Source organism: Cydia strobilella, chromosome Z (genome assembly GCF_947568885.1).
Source record: "Cydia strobilella chromosome Z, ilCydStro3.1, whole genome shotgun sequence".
NCBI lineage: Eukaryota > Metazoa > Arthropoda > Insecta > Lepidoptera > Tortricidae > Cydia > Cydia strobilella.
Window position 1 is genome coordinate 7,641,120 of NC_086068.1, and position 15,705 is coordinate 7,656,824.

At 37.8% G+C, this 15,705-nt stretch overlaps 1 protein-coding gene across 1 annotated transcript in view; it reads left to right on the top strand.

Moving 5' to 3' along the window:
- LOC134754137 (titin) overlaps window positions 1–15,705 on the top strand; it is a 147,416-nt gene that overhangs the window by 65,970 nt on the left and 65,741 nt on the right. The window contains exons 23-32 of the mRNA XM_063690216.1: window positions 149–1,094; window positions 1,263–2,494; window positions 2,612–3,914; window positions 4,607–5,515; window positions 7,821–7,861; window positions 11,836–11,921; window positions 12,551–12,771; window positions 13,221–13,295; window positions 13,520–13,624; window positions 13,955–14,976. Of these exons, the coding sequence (XP_063546286.1) occupies window positions 149–1,094; window positions 1,263–2,494; window positions 2,612–3,914; window positions 4,607–5,515; window positions 7,821–7,861; window positions 11,836–11,921; window positions 12,551–12,771; window positions 13,221–13,295; window positions 13,520–13,624; window positions 13,955–14,976 (5,940 nt within the window). The remainder of the gene's footprint in view (window positions 1–148; window positions 1,095–1,262; window positions 2,495–2,611; window positions 3,915–4,606; window positions 5,516–7,820; window positions 7,862–11,835; window positions 11,922–12,550; window positions 12,772–13,220; window positions 13,296–13,519; window positions 13,625–13,954; window positions 14,977–15,705) is intronic.

Consider the following 15,705-nt stretch of genomic DNA (forward strand, 5'->3'; position numbering starts at 1 on the left):
ACCCGAAGATGTGCAACTTAAGCCAATCAAAACAGAGAAACCAATTGAAGAGGCACAACCAGAAGAGGTATCCTGGCGAGGAAAACGCAGACCGAAAGAAGAACAGCCCGCTGAAATACTTGTACTTAAAACGGTACCTAAAGAGAAGCCCGCAGAAGAGGAGAAACCAGAAGAAGTACAACTTAAGCCAATCAAAAAAGAAAAACCGATTGAAGAGATAAAATCAGACGAGGTATCTTGGCGAGGAAAACGAAAGCCGAAAGAGGAACAGCCAGCTGAAGAAGTTGTACTCAAACCAGTACCTAAACAGAAGCCTGTAAAGGAAGAGAAGAAACCAGAAGAAGTGCTACTTAAGCCGATCAAAAAAGACAAACCTGATGAAGAAGCACAGCCAGAGGAGATATCATGGCGAGGCAAACGGAAGCCAAAAGAAGAACAGCCAGCTGAAGAAGCTGTACTTAAACCGGTACCTAAACAGAAGCCTGTAGAGGAGGAGAAGAAACCAGAAGCAGTGCAACTTAAGCCAATCAAAAAAGACAAACCTGTTGAAGAAGCACAGCCAGAGGAGGTATCATGGCGAGGCAAACGGAAGCCAAAAGAAGAACAGCCAGCTGAAGAAGCTGTACTTAAACCGGTACCTAAACAGAAGCCTGTAGAGGAGGAGAAGAAACCAGAAGCAGTGCAACTTAAGCCAATCAAAAAAGACAAACCTGTTGAAGAAGCACAGCCAGAGGAGGTATCATGGCGTGGCAAACGGAAGCCAAAAGAAGATCAGCCAGCTGAAGAAGTTGTGCTTAAACCGGTACCTAAACAGAAGCCTGTAGAAGAAGAAACAAAACCGGAAGAAGTGCAACTTAAACCAGTGAAAAAAGACAAGTCAAAACCCGTTGAAGAAGTTCAGCCGGAAGAAGTTTCTTGGCCTACCGGCAAAAGGCGACCTAAGGAAGAACAGCCTGTGGAAGAAGTTCTACTCAAACCAGTGCCTAAACAAAAGCCTATCGAAGAAGAGGCTCAGCCGGAGGAGGTATCATGGCGAGGCAAACGGAAGGCGAAAGAAGAACAGCCGGCTGAAGAAGTTGTTCTTAAACCGGTACCTAAACAGAAGCCTGTAGAAGAAAAAACAAAACCAGAGGAAGTGCAACTTAAGCCAATCAAAAAAGACAAACCTGTTGAAGAGGCACGGCCAGAGGAGGTATCATGGCGAGGCAAACGGAAGCCGAAAGAAGAACAGCCGGCTGACGCAATTGTACTTAAACCGGTACCTAAACAGAAGCCTGTAGAGGAAGAGAAGAAACCAGAAGAAGTGCAACTTAAGCCAATCAAAAAAGAAAAACTGATTGAAGAGACACAACCAGAGGAAATATCTTGGCGAGGCAAACAGAAGTCAAAAGAAGAACAGCCAGCTGAGGAAGTTGTACTTAAACCGGTACCTAAACAGAAGCCTGTAGAGGAAGAGAAAAAACCAGAAGAAGTGCAACTTAAGCCAATCAAAAAAGAAATACCGATAGAAGAGAAACAACCAGAGGAAGTATCATGGCGAGGCAAACGGAAGCCAAAAGAAGAACAGCCGGCTGAAGAAGTTGTACTTAAACCGGTACCTAAACAGAAGCCTGTAGAAGAAGAGAAGAAACCTGAGGAAGTGCAACTTAAGGCAATCAAAAAAGAAAAACCGATAGAAGAGACACAACCAGAGGAGGTATCACGGCGAGGCAAACGGAAGGCGAAAGAAGAACAGCCGGCTGAAGAAGTTGTACTTAAACCAATACCTAAAGAGAAGCCTGTAGAAGAAGAGAAGAAACCTGAAGAAGTGCAACTTAAGCCAATCAAAAAAGATAAACCGATAGAAGAGAATCAACCAGAGGAATTATCATGGCGAGGCAAACGGAAGCCAAAAGAAGAACAGCCGGCTGAAGAAGTTGTACTTAAACCGGTACCTAAACAGAAGCCTGTAGAAGAAGAGAAGAAACCTGAGGAAGTGCAACTTAAGCCAATCAAAAAAGAAAAACCGATAGAAGAGACACAACCAGAGGAGGTATCATGGCGAGGCAAACGGAAGCCGAAAGAAGAACAGACGGCTGAAGAAGTTGTTCTTAAACCGGTACCTAAACAGAAGCCTGTAGAAGAAGAGAAGAAACCTGAGGAAGTGCAACTTAAGCCAATCAAAAAAGAAAAACCGATAGAAGAGACACAACCAGAGGTATCATGGCGAGGCAAACGGAAGGCGAAAGAAGAACAGCCGGCTGAAGAAGTTGTACTTAAACCAATACCTAAAGAGAAGCCTGTAGAAGAAGAGAAGAAACCTGAAGAAGTGCAACTTAAGCCAATCAAAAAAGATAAACCGATTGAAGAGACACAACCAGAGGAGGTATCATGGCGAGGCAAACGGAAGCCGAAAGAAGAACAGACGGCTGAAGAAGTTGTTCTTAAACCGGTACCTAAACAGAAGCCTGTAGAAGAAGAAACAAAACCGGAAGAAGTGCAACTTAAACCAGTGAAAAAAGACAAGCCAAAACCCGTTGAAGAAGTTCAGCCGGAAGAAGTTTCTTGGCCTACCGGTAAAAGACGATCTAAGGAAGAACAGCCTGTGGAAGAGGTTATACTTAAACCGATACCTAAACAGAAACCTGTAGAAGAAGAGAAACCGGAAGACGTACAACTCAAGCCTATTAAGAAGCAAAAGCCCAAGTCTATTGAAGAAGAACAACCTGAGGATGCTTCTTGGCCTACCGGCAAGAGACGACCTAAAGAAGAACAGCCAGCGGAAGAGGTCGTCCTAAAGCCAGTGCCTAAACAGAAGCCTGTAGAAGACGAGAAACCGGAAGAAGTACAACTCAAGCCTATAAAGAAGCAAAAGCCTAAGTCTGTTGAAGAAGAACAGCCTGAGGATATTTCTTGGCCTACCGGCAAGAGACGACCTATAGAAGAACAACCAGCGGAAGAGGTCGTCCTAAAGCCAGTGCCTAAACAGAAGCCTGTAGAAGAAGTAAAACCAGAAGAAGTACGACTCAAGCCTATAAAGAAGCAAAGGCCCAAGTCTGTCGAAGAAGAACAGCCTGAGGATGTTTCTTGGCCTACCGGCAGGAGGCGACCTAAAGAAGAACAACCAGCGGAAGAGGTCGTGCTAAAGCCAGTGCCTAAACAGAAGCCTGTAGAAGAAGAAAAACCGGAAGAAGTACAACTCAAGCCTATAAAGAAACAAAAGCCCAAGACTGTTGAAGAAGAACAGCCTAAGGATCTAAAACCTGTTATAAAGGATAAATCACTAGAAGAAACTGAAGCAGAAGAAGTCCATGTTCAAAAAGTCAAAGAAGAAATTGTAGAACAAGAAAATCTTCAACCAGAGCCTTTCGAGAAGACTGAAGAAGAAGAAAAACCAGAGGAAATACAGCACAAAGATATCAAGAAGGAGAAAAAGATCGCCAAGAAAGACGTTATAAAGGAAATAATCGTACTAGAAACACAGGAAGATTCACAGCCTCAGGTCGAGGAAGAAAAATCTACGACAATCGTAACAACTCAAGAAGAAGTAGACCAAATTCAGCCAGAAGAGAAACCTGTAGAGACAGTACGAAAGCGTGTCAAAAAGGAGAAAAAGGTTGCTAAGGAAGAAATCAAAGTAGACGAAATCGTCGCCGAGGAACAGACACAACCAGAAACAGAGATTGAGGAAGAGAAAGAAGTGACTGCACCAGTAATACCAGTCGAGACATTGCAAGCGGAAAAACCCGAGGAAGTAGAAACTATAAAAAAAGTTCACAAAAAAGAAAAGGTTGTAGAGAAAATTCAAGTCGAAACAGCTGTGCTAGAAAAACAAGAACAACCTGTACCCGAGACTGAAGAAGAAGATATTACAACAGTAGTAACAACAGAAAGGAAAAGAACGAAGATTAAGACTAAGAAGCCGGACATAAAAAGTAAGTACTTTAATCCATTCTGATAGGCCCGACGCAATCCATGCAGAAATAAGTTTTTCTTAATTTTAATATTAGCCGAAGTAAATGGACGTAAATATAGTTTAGCAAGAGTCGCCTGTCAGAGGAACATATGCAGAGAAAATTATACTGTATTTTTCTTCTTATATGTATTAGTATTATAACCCCATAAAAGAATGAGTGTAGTTTTTTGTTATTCTACTGTTACTGACAGAACTTGTTTGCTAGACTATCTGTACGAGTAATAATATCGTTATATGTGACATTTTCAACCAAAAGCTTGTCAATAAGTTTGATTTCAAATTGAAGCTGTATGGAAATAGCGCCTTAATGACAACCGACAATAAGTACCCGTTTGATTGAAAATGGCACATATTGTAAACTATAAATCATCTAAACTATCGGTATAGATAGTCCACAGTGTCCACACCCTAGTTTTACATCATCAAATTGCGTAGATCCCTATGGCCTTTAATAATTAGGAAGGGAAGGTATCGTTTATTTTTAGAACAGATGCATGGCTAACAATTAATTACGACACTTTCGAGGAAAATGTTGTAAACGGTAAAAATAAATTGTCAATGGGTACACTACTAAACACGCATATATTTAAAGGGTGATGTGACTACAAATCTCCATCCATTATGTAAAATTAATAGACACCTATTTTACAGAAGTTGGACCGATAATTATAGAACACATTAAAGCAATGAATATTCCAGAAAATAGCAATGTTGAATTGTATGTATCTTATGAAGCAGATGAAGACAAAAAAGTGTTATGGTATTGCAACAACAAACTCCTTGAACCAAGTGACGATTGTATTATTCATACTGAAGCCGATCATTCGACGATAGAAATAAAATCACCAGATAAAAAGAAAGTAGGAAAATTTGAAGTAGTTATTGAGTCCAATAATATGATCACTAAATCGGCAAGTACTGTTAAAATTGTAAAGCTGTCTGACGAAGCACTCATAAAACCACCAGTATTTATTCGACCCGTAAGTTCCCAACAAGTCACATTCGGTGCTATTGAGCTATTTGAAGCAGAAGTGAAATCTACTCCTAGTGCGTCGTTCCAATGGTTTATTGGTACCAAGGAGGTAACTTCTTATGCAAAAGAAAATAAATTAAATAATATTTATATCACTACTAAAGAAAATGTATCATGTCTTTGTATTGAAAATATGACTCCAGATTTAGTAGACGTTATCACCTGCCGAGCAGAAAATTTTGCTGGTTCCGTATCTTGTTCTGCTTCACTAGTGCCGAAAGCTAAAGAAACAGAAATTAACGGTGAGAAACCAGAATTCATACAGCCTTTGAAATCAGCGTCCATAATGGACGGAGAGCCTATAGTATTGTCATGCGAAGTAAAGGGAATTCCTTGGCCTAAAATAGAATGGTACTACGATAAAAGGATTATAGAAAAAGCAAGAGACGTAGCAGTGGCAAGACAGGAATCCGGTTTATGTGAACTTCACATTAAAGAAGCATTCCCAGAAATGTCGGGCACATATACGTGTATAGCAACTAATCCTTTCGGGAGTTGTTCCAGCAAATGTGTTTTAACCGTAGAAGGTAGAAAAGTGGTTCCAGCTTATGACTGCATGCTATGTTTTGAGCAAAAATGCATGTACGAAACAAGTAGAATACAAATTATTTTAGCAATAATTGCACCTGTTTTGTTTTCACACACGAACATATTACAAACAATACACACGCCATGCATCTGTGTAAAAAAAATTGAGAAATTTGAACTTAATTATAATATGATATCGTGGTAAATATGACACCAACTGCGTAGATTAATTTATTTATAATCATAATATATAATGTTGTTCCAATCAATTTAGCCTACACCACGTAGACCACCAGTAGAAGTGGTTTTAAACGCTTCCTAATTAATACGATATCACAATATGTTTTTGTTTATGAGCACCGATGAGTGAATTTTAATTCATTTTGCGAAAGAAAGGTAGTGGTATTTTTTAATAAAATAGAGTATATTCACTAAGATGATCGAATACAATACTTTATTCACGACGCGCAGACCTGCAGTGGGTTATAAATTTAATAATCGGAGTCGGATCAAACTAACTTAGCATGGCATTGGCGATGTCTGAAAAAGTATGCCAATGTTAAATGTCCATGAAAAAATGTTCTTTATTATGACACTACCTCACTTTGTTTTATTCAAGACAAACTAATCAAATAATTATTCGATCTTCTTAAATCATCGCATTTAATATAAAACCTATCTAACTAGGTTAATTAATGATGCTGGCTTATGAATATCTAACTGCAAAAAGTTACATTAAAAATAATCATGTCATTCCTTATATGTATCAAAGTACAATTGATTAAGAGCATATTTTTCATGAAACAAGATTTTCCTACTTAGCAAGGAAATCACAGTACGTATATTTAAAGGTGGCTTTCGAATGGCAACTGCAGCTGCATTAACTGTAACTGCACTGTAACTACAATGCTGTTTGGACCTTATTGCTGCGGCCTTGACGCGGTCGCCGTCACTGACGATTTCCGTGATAAAATGAGTTTGAAGCACGGTCTTATGGAACTTTCAGTAGGAGTAGCAGAGAAAACGCTTATATTGTTGGTCCTTTTCATAGTTGTGAAAAGTCCTAAGTGCCACGTCAAAACGGTAGACGTATAAGTATTGATCTTGCCCACCGTTCCTGGTGGGTAACAATGAACCCGTTTTTGGTATGTTGTCAGGAACGTTTAAACGTGTTTTTAATTTCGTCGCATTGCGTATGTTAGGTCATAGTTAGGAATAGATCCCTCACGGGCGCATGCGTATGGCCCATCTACATAAAGTCTTATATCTATGGATTAAATGTTCTAGAAGCCACAATAACACAGAAAAAATAATAGTACTACCGTACAGAAAGGAAACTTCCTACAAAACCGAAATTTGACTGCGGTTCAGGTACGAATCGTGCTGTCCCTTTCTAATATATGGCACTATCCCTTTCGGCTATTTAGGGTTGTCAAAATTCAAGTTATTATCTTATCTGTGGTCGTGCACGCAAAAGGACGTCAAGTTGTGTCAACCATAATAATTGCTCAGAGCAATGCTGAGCCGAACGGAGCCGAGAATACCCGAAAGGAGGAGTTTCGAACCCCTGGCAATAATGCGGCTAGGAACGTCACTCATTTTATCAAGGAAATTGACAATGACAGCGCCCGCGTCAATGCTTCAGCAGTATTGTCGCACCATTAATGCAACTGCAGTTCCCATTCGAATGTAACCTTTGCCGCAGCAGTAGAATTGCAACTGTAGCGTTGTTCAATCATACAATATAAGCTTATTAAAAATAATTTAGGTACGTACAGTCAAGTGTAAAAATATGGGTGCACACATCACACTCAAAAATATGTCCCATAGCTCTTATGTCAGCGAATTAAGAGCTATGGGAGTTATGGGACATATTTTTGAGTAAGTTTATTTTTTATGCACCCATATTTTTACACTGAGTGTACATTATTAATGAGATATATTCGATTAACTACTTGAATGATCAATGAACCACTTCTAGGCACCCTCGTCGAGTTCTGCTTTTGCTAGACCAGGGTTAATGTATCAAATATACGTACTAATACTGATGTTATGGTATTTACAAACTGGGCATCCATTTAAATTAAATGTTAGAAATGTCTTCAATTAGCTGGGGATATACGTACAGATGTGTCTGGCAGGCAAATCTGTCATTATATGGCAAAAATTAGGTAAATACCACGAACAGACACATATGACGTACACATTTGTATTATATTGTACGTATGTCTCTAGCTACTATCACCATAACATCAATCCTTGGCCAAGTCTTGTTTAGAACAATAGTTTTTATTTATGTTTCAGCTTATGAATATGCATCTGAGGAGGATATATTGAGTGACGAGGTGAGACAAAACAACGTTATTATATTTTTTTACACAACATCGTTGACTGTTAACTAAGGGTGGTATGCTACCTGTCCAATTTCTATATCCAATATTTGAACAAATGTCTTTGACATGCCCATTCCACTTATCCAATATCTTGGTCCAAGTTTATACCTACATATACTATTTGCGTAGCCGTTTTGAATTTAATGTCATTCGGAATATTTGATCAAATTTCAGTGTTTCTAGCAAATTTGATCAAGTCATCCAATTTCTTTTATCAAATCACATTGGACAAAGATATTGGACAGATGGAATACCACCCTAACAAAAACATGATTACAACGGGATTAATAAATAGCACAATCGGATTAAGTCTCACCTCGAAATACTTCCAAAGATATGAAATTTGGTATGTATGTTAATTTAAGGTCTCTTTTTCATGTCCACACTATTTGACATTTCGGGACATCGAGGAATCGCAGCCATCTTGGAAAATGTGTACCATCCTGGAGAAATTTGCGTTTTACTCTAAATATACGTTCTCTATGAAAATATGGTGTAAGGCAACATTAAAGCTTAATAAATTCTACACGAAAAAGTCCTAGATACCTTTGCGGAAAAAATACATCTTGCTATAGAAAATAATAGCTGAATCCAGATTTAGCGCTTCAGGGGATATTCTCTTAATATGAAACTTGGAGGAATATGAATTTCACTTTTGTCTGTACATTTGTACACGTTCTACCCCAACATCAACATGTTACTCTACTGCGACTTATTACTTATTAAAATAGACATCAGTAGATCCATAATTAGTACACGAGTGCTATGCAATACAAATTTACTAAAATAAATGGAGGAAAACTGTTTAGGACTTAAAAATGTGACTGCAAAAACATATTTTAGGTCTTAAATGGGGTTTAAACAATAGTGACAGTAGTGAAATCTGACACCTACAATTTCAGGGACCCCTGTTTGCGTGTCATAAAATTGGAGCTTCGGGGACCACGGGGATCAAACGCCAGAGAGAGAAGTATAAGTCTTTTTTGGTTTTTCTGTTTTTCTCGGAATATCTGGGTTTAATATGAATACTGTGTATAACGAAACAAAAGCTTATTAGGTTCTACACAAAAAAGGTATAAAACACCATGTCCCTAAAACGGAACTTTCTTCTAGAAATATGGCTCAGAAGTCAAAAGGTTATACTTAATCATCTCCTACTAAAATTTTATTTTAAGACGGGTCAGAAGTATACTTGTATAATTTTTTTACCAATTTGTGGAACACAAAAACATTATCTACACAACCACGAAAAAATAATGTGTGGAAACTTGGAAGCTTCCCTTGTAACTTGTAAGCCCTATTTCTAGAAAAAGGTTTCGTTTTTGGGACATGTTGTCGTATAACTTTTAAGTGTGGAATTTAATAAGCTTTCGTTTCGTCATACACTGTATTCACATTAAACCCAGATATTCCGAGAAAAAAAGCAAAAACCAAAAAAAGACATACTTTTCAAGATGGTGTTTGATCCCCGTGGTCCCCGAAGCTCCAATTTTATGACACGCAAACAGGGATCCCTGAAATTGTAGGTGTCAAATTTCATTACTGTCACTATTGTTTAAACCCCATTTAAGACCTAAGATCTGTTTTTGTAGTCACATTTTTAAGTTTTACACATATTTCCTCCATTTATTTTAGTAAATTTGTATTGCATAGCACTCGTGTACCAATTATGGATCTACTGATGTCTATTTTATTGAAATCCACTCAATAATTTAGGCGCTAGAAGTAAAAATATGATTTACTATTCAGCGTCCTCTCAAGGCGGCTGTATTAATTTTTCTTTAATAAAACAGGTGTAAACAGGTTGTAAAGGCCAAGAGGAATCTACCGATGTCATTAAAAAAAAACCGTTCCGTATCCTGAGCTGCAGGCTGTACTGATTTTCAGTATTTAAACCCATAACCCTACTTTCTGTTTAAGTCGCAGTCGAGTAAAATGTTGATATTGGAGTAGAACGTATACAAATGTACATACAAAAGTGGAATTCATATTCCTCCAAGTTTCATATTAAGAGAATATCCCCTGAAAGGGTATAAGCGCTAAATCTGGATTCAGCTATTATTTTCTATAACAAGATGTATTTTTTCCGCAAAGTTATATAGGACTTTTTCGTGTAGAATTTAATAAGCTATAATGTTGCTTTACACCATATTTTCATAGAGAACGTATATTTAGAGTAAAACGCAAATTTCTCCAGGATGGTACACATTTTCCAAGATGGCTGCGATTCCTCTAGGTCCCCAAATGTCAAATAGTGTGGACATGAAAAAGAGACCTTTAATTTTTTTTTTGACTTTAGAAATAACTATACATATATTAGGTATATAATACAACTATGAAATTATTAAAAGTTAAGACCTTTAATTAACATACATACCAAATTTCATCTCTTTGGAAGGATTTCGAGGTGAGACTTAATCCGATTGTGATAAAAGGTCTGTTAAGCATGTTATGTTAATACACAACAAGGAATAAATATTTAGGTACTTGTTTAAGATCGAAAAGATAGGTTACATTTCCTTTCCCTATAACATAATGGTTATTTATGTACGTTTTTAAGGTTCCGTACCCAAAGGGTAAAAATAGGGGTAATAGGGTCCATTACTAAGACTTCGCTGTCTGTCTGTCTGTCTGTCTGTCCGTCTGTCACTACGCTGTATCTCATGAACCGTGATAGCTAGACAGTTGAAATTATCACAGATGATGTATTTCTGTTGCCGCTATAACAACAAATACTAAAACAGAATAAAATAAATATTTAAGTGGGGCTCCCATACAACAAACGTGATTTTTTGCAGTTTTGTTTCGTAATGGTACAGAACCCTCCGTGCGCGAGGCCGACTCGCACTTGGCCGGTTTTTCTAAGTACTTATACCTTAAACTATAACTAAAGTTTTGCACTATATTGTAATGATAATAATAACAACCTAGGATTAGGATTTTCTGCCTCTGGCTTGCCTTAACCGGCCGGCCAGAGTGGAGTCGTTAGAGCTATAAGCTCCAGGGGTGGAAGTGAAATGGGGCATTTTCTATGAAAAGGGACCTTATTGTCGATGGCGCTTACGCCGCACAGCGTCGCGCGGCATTGTATTTATATCGAAACATTGTTAATAAAGGCGTAAGCGCCATCGACAATAAGGTCCCTATTTATAGAAAATACCACAAATATGCATAAGATGCGAGTTGGCACACCTCTCGACACCCCTGAGCCGCTCATACCGGTGTTGCCCTTGAGCCATCCTAGATGTCGGTTTTTGTGGGGGCCCATCTTGTGAGGGCGAGTCACCGTCTGCCGGAAATAAAATTGCATACCATTTTATTAGGCAGGCGTCCGGTTTTTTATTCCATAGCTCAGAGCTCAGTACTTAGTCCATCGCTTTGAAGTTTCACCCAATAACCTAGTTCATTTTAGATTTCATCAACTCTCAATACTTATTCCTTCCACCCTGGCGGGTGCTGCCTCTGCGTGCGTCCCATGTCCCATGACACGGCCAAGGGCAGCATCCGCTCGGTGTACCCCTTACATTTCATTAAAGTGTCAAAATGGCCTCTACGTGTTGGCATCGGCTCCGCGCAAGCCTCCCAAAGGTCCGGAACACCATTGTTCCGTGATGGGAAAGACATACAACATAAATAATAAAAATCCTAACCTAAGAAAAATGATAAATAAATATAATAATAAGGTGCGTTGGGGTAAGATTGAAATGGTTTTTCATGCGGGGTAAGATGAAAAGTCGCCCGTAATGCTTCCGCATACGGATGATTTTTTGTCTAACCCCTCATGAAAAACCCTTTCAATCCTACACCAACGCACCTTAAAGAATTACTTGATCAATACTGGCCCCGATTTTCAATATTGGTAAGTTTTACAGACAACGCTATAATGCATCGTAAAAAGGGCTTAAGTAAATGAAATGTATTTTCAGAAAACAAGTGACATTGAAGAATTTGCACCAAAGATTGTTAAAGCCTTACCTACGGTTGTGTCTACAACAGAGGGCACACTTACGAGGTACGTGCCGTTAAAAAAGATAGATTAGTAAATATAATTAACAATTACTATCAGGTACTGTTAAAATAATAGCACAAGAAAGATCCCTTTGTCCTTGCTTGATGAGGTTAAGCATGAAGTATTTTAATTCGGCATGACAGTTGACTCGAATCTAGTATACTATGCAGTATGCAGAGGAACCTTACATAAGGGGCTAATATGTCCACGTGTCGGAAAGGCTAGGTGTCTTAATATCCGAACTTGTTGCCGAATAGCTCTATATTAATATTATTAATACATCTGGACTTTCCGACATCAGGGCATTATAACATTCATACTTATTGACAATGGATATAGTGATACTAGACCCTTCTGGCAGTGGAGCATTATAACAGTTTGGCTAAAACTCATAAGAACAATATAATTATAACACCTAGACATTCTGGTATTAAGACAATAATACACTTGGACTTATTGGCAGTACCACATTTCGACTGGACTTTCTGATACTTGGAAATGAGTTGGAAATATATGCCTCTAAAGGATTTGCTTTAAACATTTGTGCCAGATGGCTTACCATTGAAAGGAAGTGTGTGCTTTGGTAATGATTATTAGGCTATTCTAAACAAACATTACTTTTGCTGTCACAGGTTAGAGGCAAAAGCTATAGGTATGCCGAAGCCGCAGATAAGATGGTTGAAACACGGGATGGAAGTCGTTCATTCTCAAGAATACCAGATTGAAGAAATGGAAGATGGCACATCAATTTTAACTATTCCCGAGGTTTACCAAGATGATACGGGTGAAATTAAATTTGAAGCATGCAACCCTCTTGGAGTGACATCAACTATTGCGGCACTATTCGTCGAGAGTTAGTCAAATTTTATTTTAAAAATCAAAGCCGTGCTACTAATTTATAATATATGCTTATGTTTTCAGTTTACAGGTTCAGAAGAATTTGTCACAAGTTTTCGTGAGCACACAGTTCTAATCAAATCTTCATTGTTATAACTTTCCCATCCTTTACTCCTTTTGCCATTCTAAATGTATAAGTTTGATATCTTCATCATCCAATTCCAATTAAAATATTATTTTTAAGCTCTTCTTTTGCAACATTACTTGAATTCACTGTCCATTATTTCCTTCAACCTACATAGATTCTGTCACAAACACTACTTTATGCACTTAATACACACTTATAACCGTTTATTTTTTTAATCTGAGTCCACAATATAAAAAACGAAGTAGTGATTTTACCTCAGTTCAGCAAAGAGAGACTTTTGATATGTTACAGCTAAAAATAATTATTGTCGGTTATAGGTATCATTGGAACAAAAGAGTATCGCAAACCAGAATGGGTGACACATATGGAAGAATTGCAAGCTGCACTGAAAGGTATTATTCCCGACCTCGTATGTGTATTAAGTTATAAACCCAAGCAACGTAGTACTTGTAATAGAACTGGTACATGAAGTAAAATATTTTTCAATTTTCGTGTCAAACCTAAGTTTTACGTAAAAATAGTTAATGTATGTGTAAATGTAATGTGTTCGTATCCAGCTCGAATACCTAAATTATGTTAATATTCATAGAATTTATTTTTGATATATATTTTTCAGCTACTCAATCTGTCCCGACTTTTGTAAAAGAAATATTAGGGGAACGTGTTCACGAAGAAGATACTGTAAAGTTTGAGGCAATTTACAGTGGAAACCCAGCCCCAGGTAAGTGATACTGAAACGTGCAGTCCGTTGATAGTATAGGTACATACATCCACTAAATTAAGAAATTATCTTTTTTTTTATCTTTATCCTCCTGCAAATTTTATTCCACAATCAATTTTGAACCTGTATAGAGTTCCAAAGTCAAAAACAAAACAACTGCTTCTGGGTCTTAGCTTCTTTCACCTTGTGAACATCGACTTTATTTTTGATTTAAACCGAATAACTTTAATTCAGAAGCCCAAAAATGATGTAATAAATAGGTAAAACTATTTTAAACGCCTTTATATGTATAATTATTATACTTTCGATTCAACTAGCAATATATTTCAGAAATCCTATGGTATAAGGACGATAAAGTTATAAGAACTGATGAGCAATATACTGTTGACAATGTGGATAATCATACCTGGTGTATAATTAAGAAAGCTAACAAAACCAACGAGGGAACCTATATGTGCAAAGCTGTCAGTGACATTGGAATGGCAATAACTAAAGCCAAATTGCAAGTATTCAAAGCAGGAGAAGTCATTAAAAAGGCTAAAACTGTAAGAGAAAAAACCAAACTTGAAAAAACGGTTAAGCGAGAAAAAGAAGTGGTAGAAAAAGAACAAGCGAAAACAGTTTTAGAAGAAGCAACTCCTACCGTCACAGAGGAAGTCCAAGAAATTGAAGAGCCAAAACCCATTAAAAAAGTCGCAAAAGAAAAGGCAACTGTTAAATTAAGCTCAGCGGAACACGTTGAAACTGTCGATGTGGCTTCCTATAAAAAGGTTGACAAAAAAGAAAAGCCTGCAGCCAAATCAGAAACTCTAAAGCCAGGTATAACACCACATGAGCATCTCATATCGTCGCAACAGCAGAAAGAGGAAACAGTCGAATCATTTGAGAAATCTCCCATTGAGAAACAAAAAGGAATTATAAAAACAGTTGAGTCAGACTCCAAAATGGTAGCGGAGATTAATGAGTTACTTGAAGTTATCAATGCCAGGGAGTTTGGGCCTGGCGAGTCACCATTGAGAGAACTTGCAAAAATAGGTTATATGTTAAGAACCGGTGTCACGACTGAAGAGATAGAGAGTCTGTATGATTCCCAATATTTCCCAGCCCTGCGAGTGCCGCAATCCCAATCAGCCCTAGTGCAGTTGGTTGAGCGTCAAGGCCATGGCGCGCTGATTACAGAAGTTCTTACAGAAGAAACGACACAAGACGAAGACGTTATTGCCGCAAAGGTTGGCTTCCGCGCTTTTTTGAAGATGGTGGAAATGAAAGCCAGTTCTGTCGAAGAGGTCATTGCTCACTTTTACCCTGAAGACTTCAAACCACGTTCTTGGGAACAAAGAGAAGCACACGAGGTAACTAAAAAATAATACGAGTCGTTTTACATCTAACACCTTATTAATTTATATTTGTATTGAGATCTGTATCAGGTTTACTTCTGATGTGCTGGATTTGGATAGACAAATAATCAAAGTTTTTGAAACAGAGCTTATAGGTAAGTGCAGGCGACAACCGCCTATTGCGAAGCAGTCTGCCTTAGTGTCTTCTCCTATTGTGATGCGTCAGCGTATATAAAAACTAAACGCACGTGATTTTTCAGACTTAGACCTAGCCCCGGGATAGTAATCGGGCTTGTTAAACAAAGCCACTGCACCTTTTATGCAATGCAGTTGGCTTTAGAGGAAGAATAAATAAGCCTTCTTAAATAATAGTTCCGTCTAATAACACATCTCGTTTCTTCATCATAAAAGGTTTTATATCCAGTATCTTTTTCTTATTTTAAGGAACCTGAAAAGAGTTGCTGACTTTAGACAGTTACCTTATTAATTTCGGTTAAATGTAATTTTTCAACACAAACGTAGATATTGGGCCCTCATATTTAACTATTTCTGACGGTAGAAATGTTATATCATAATAGGTCAGGTCAACCTCTGCCATCAATTTTTTTTATAAATGTGGCTATTGACTTTAAATTTGATAGAATAGCTTGGATAAGTCGACTAGATAAATACAATTAGGCATTCGTACCTAATTCCAGCTTTCGCTATAGTATATATAGATTCATATCATCAGTTACTGTAAAA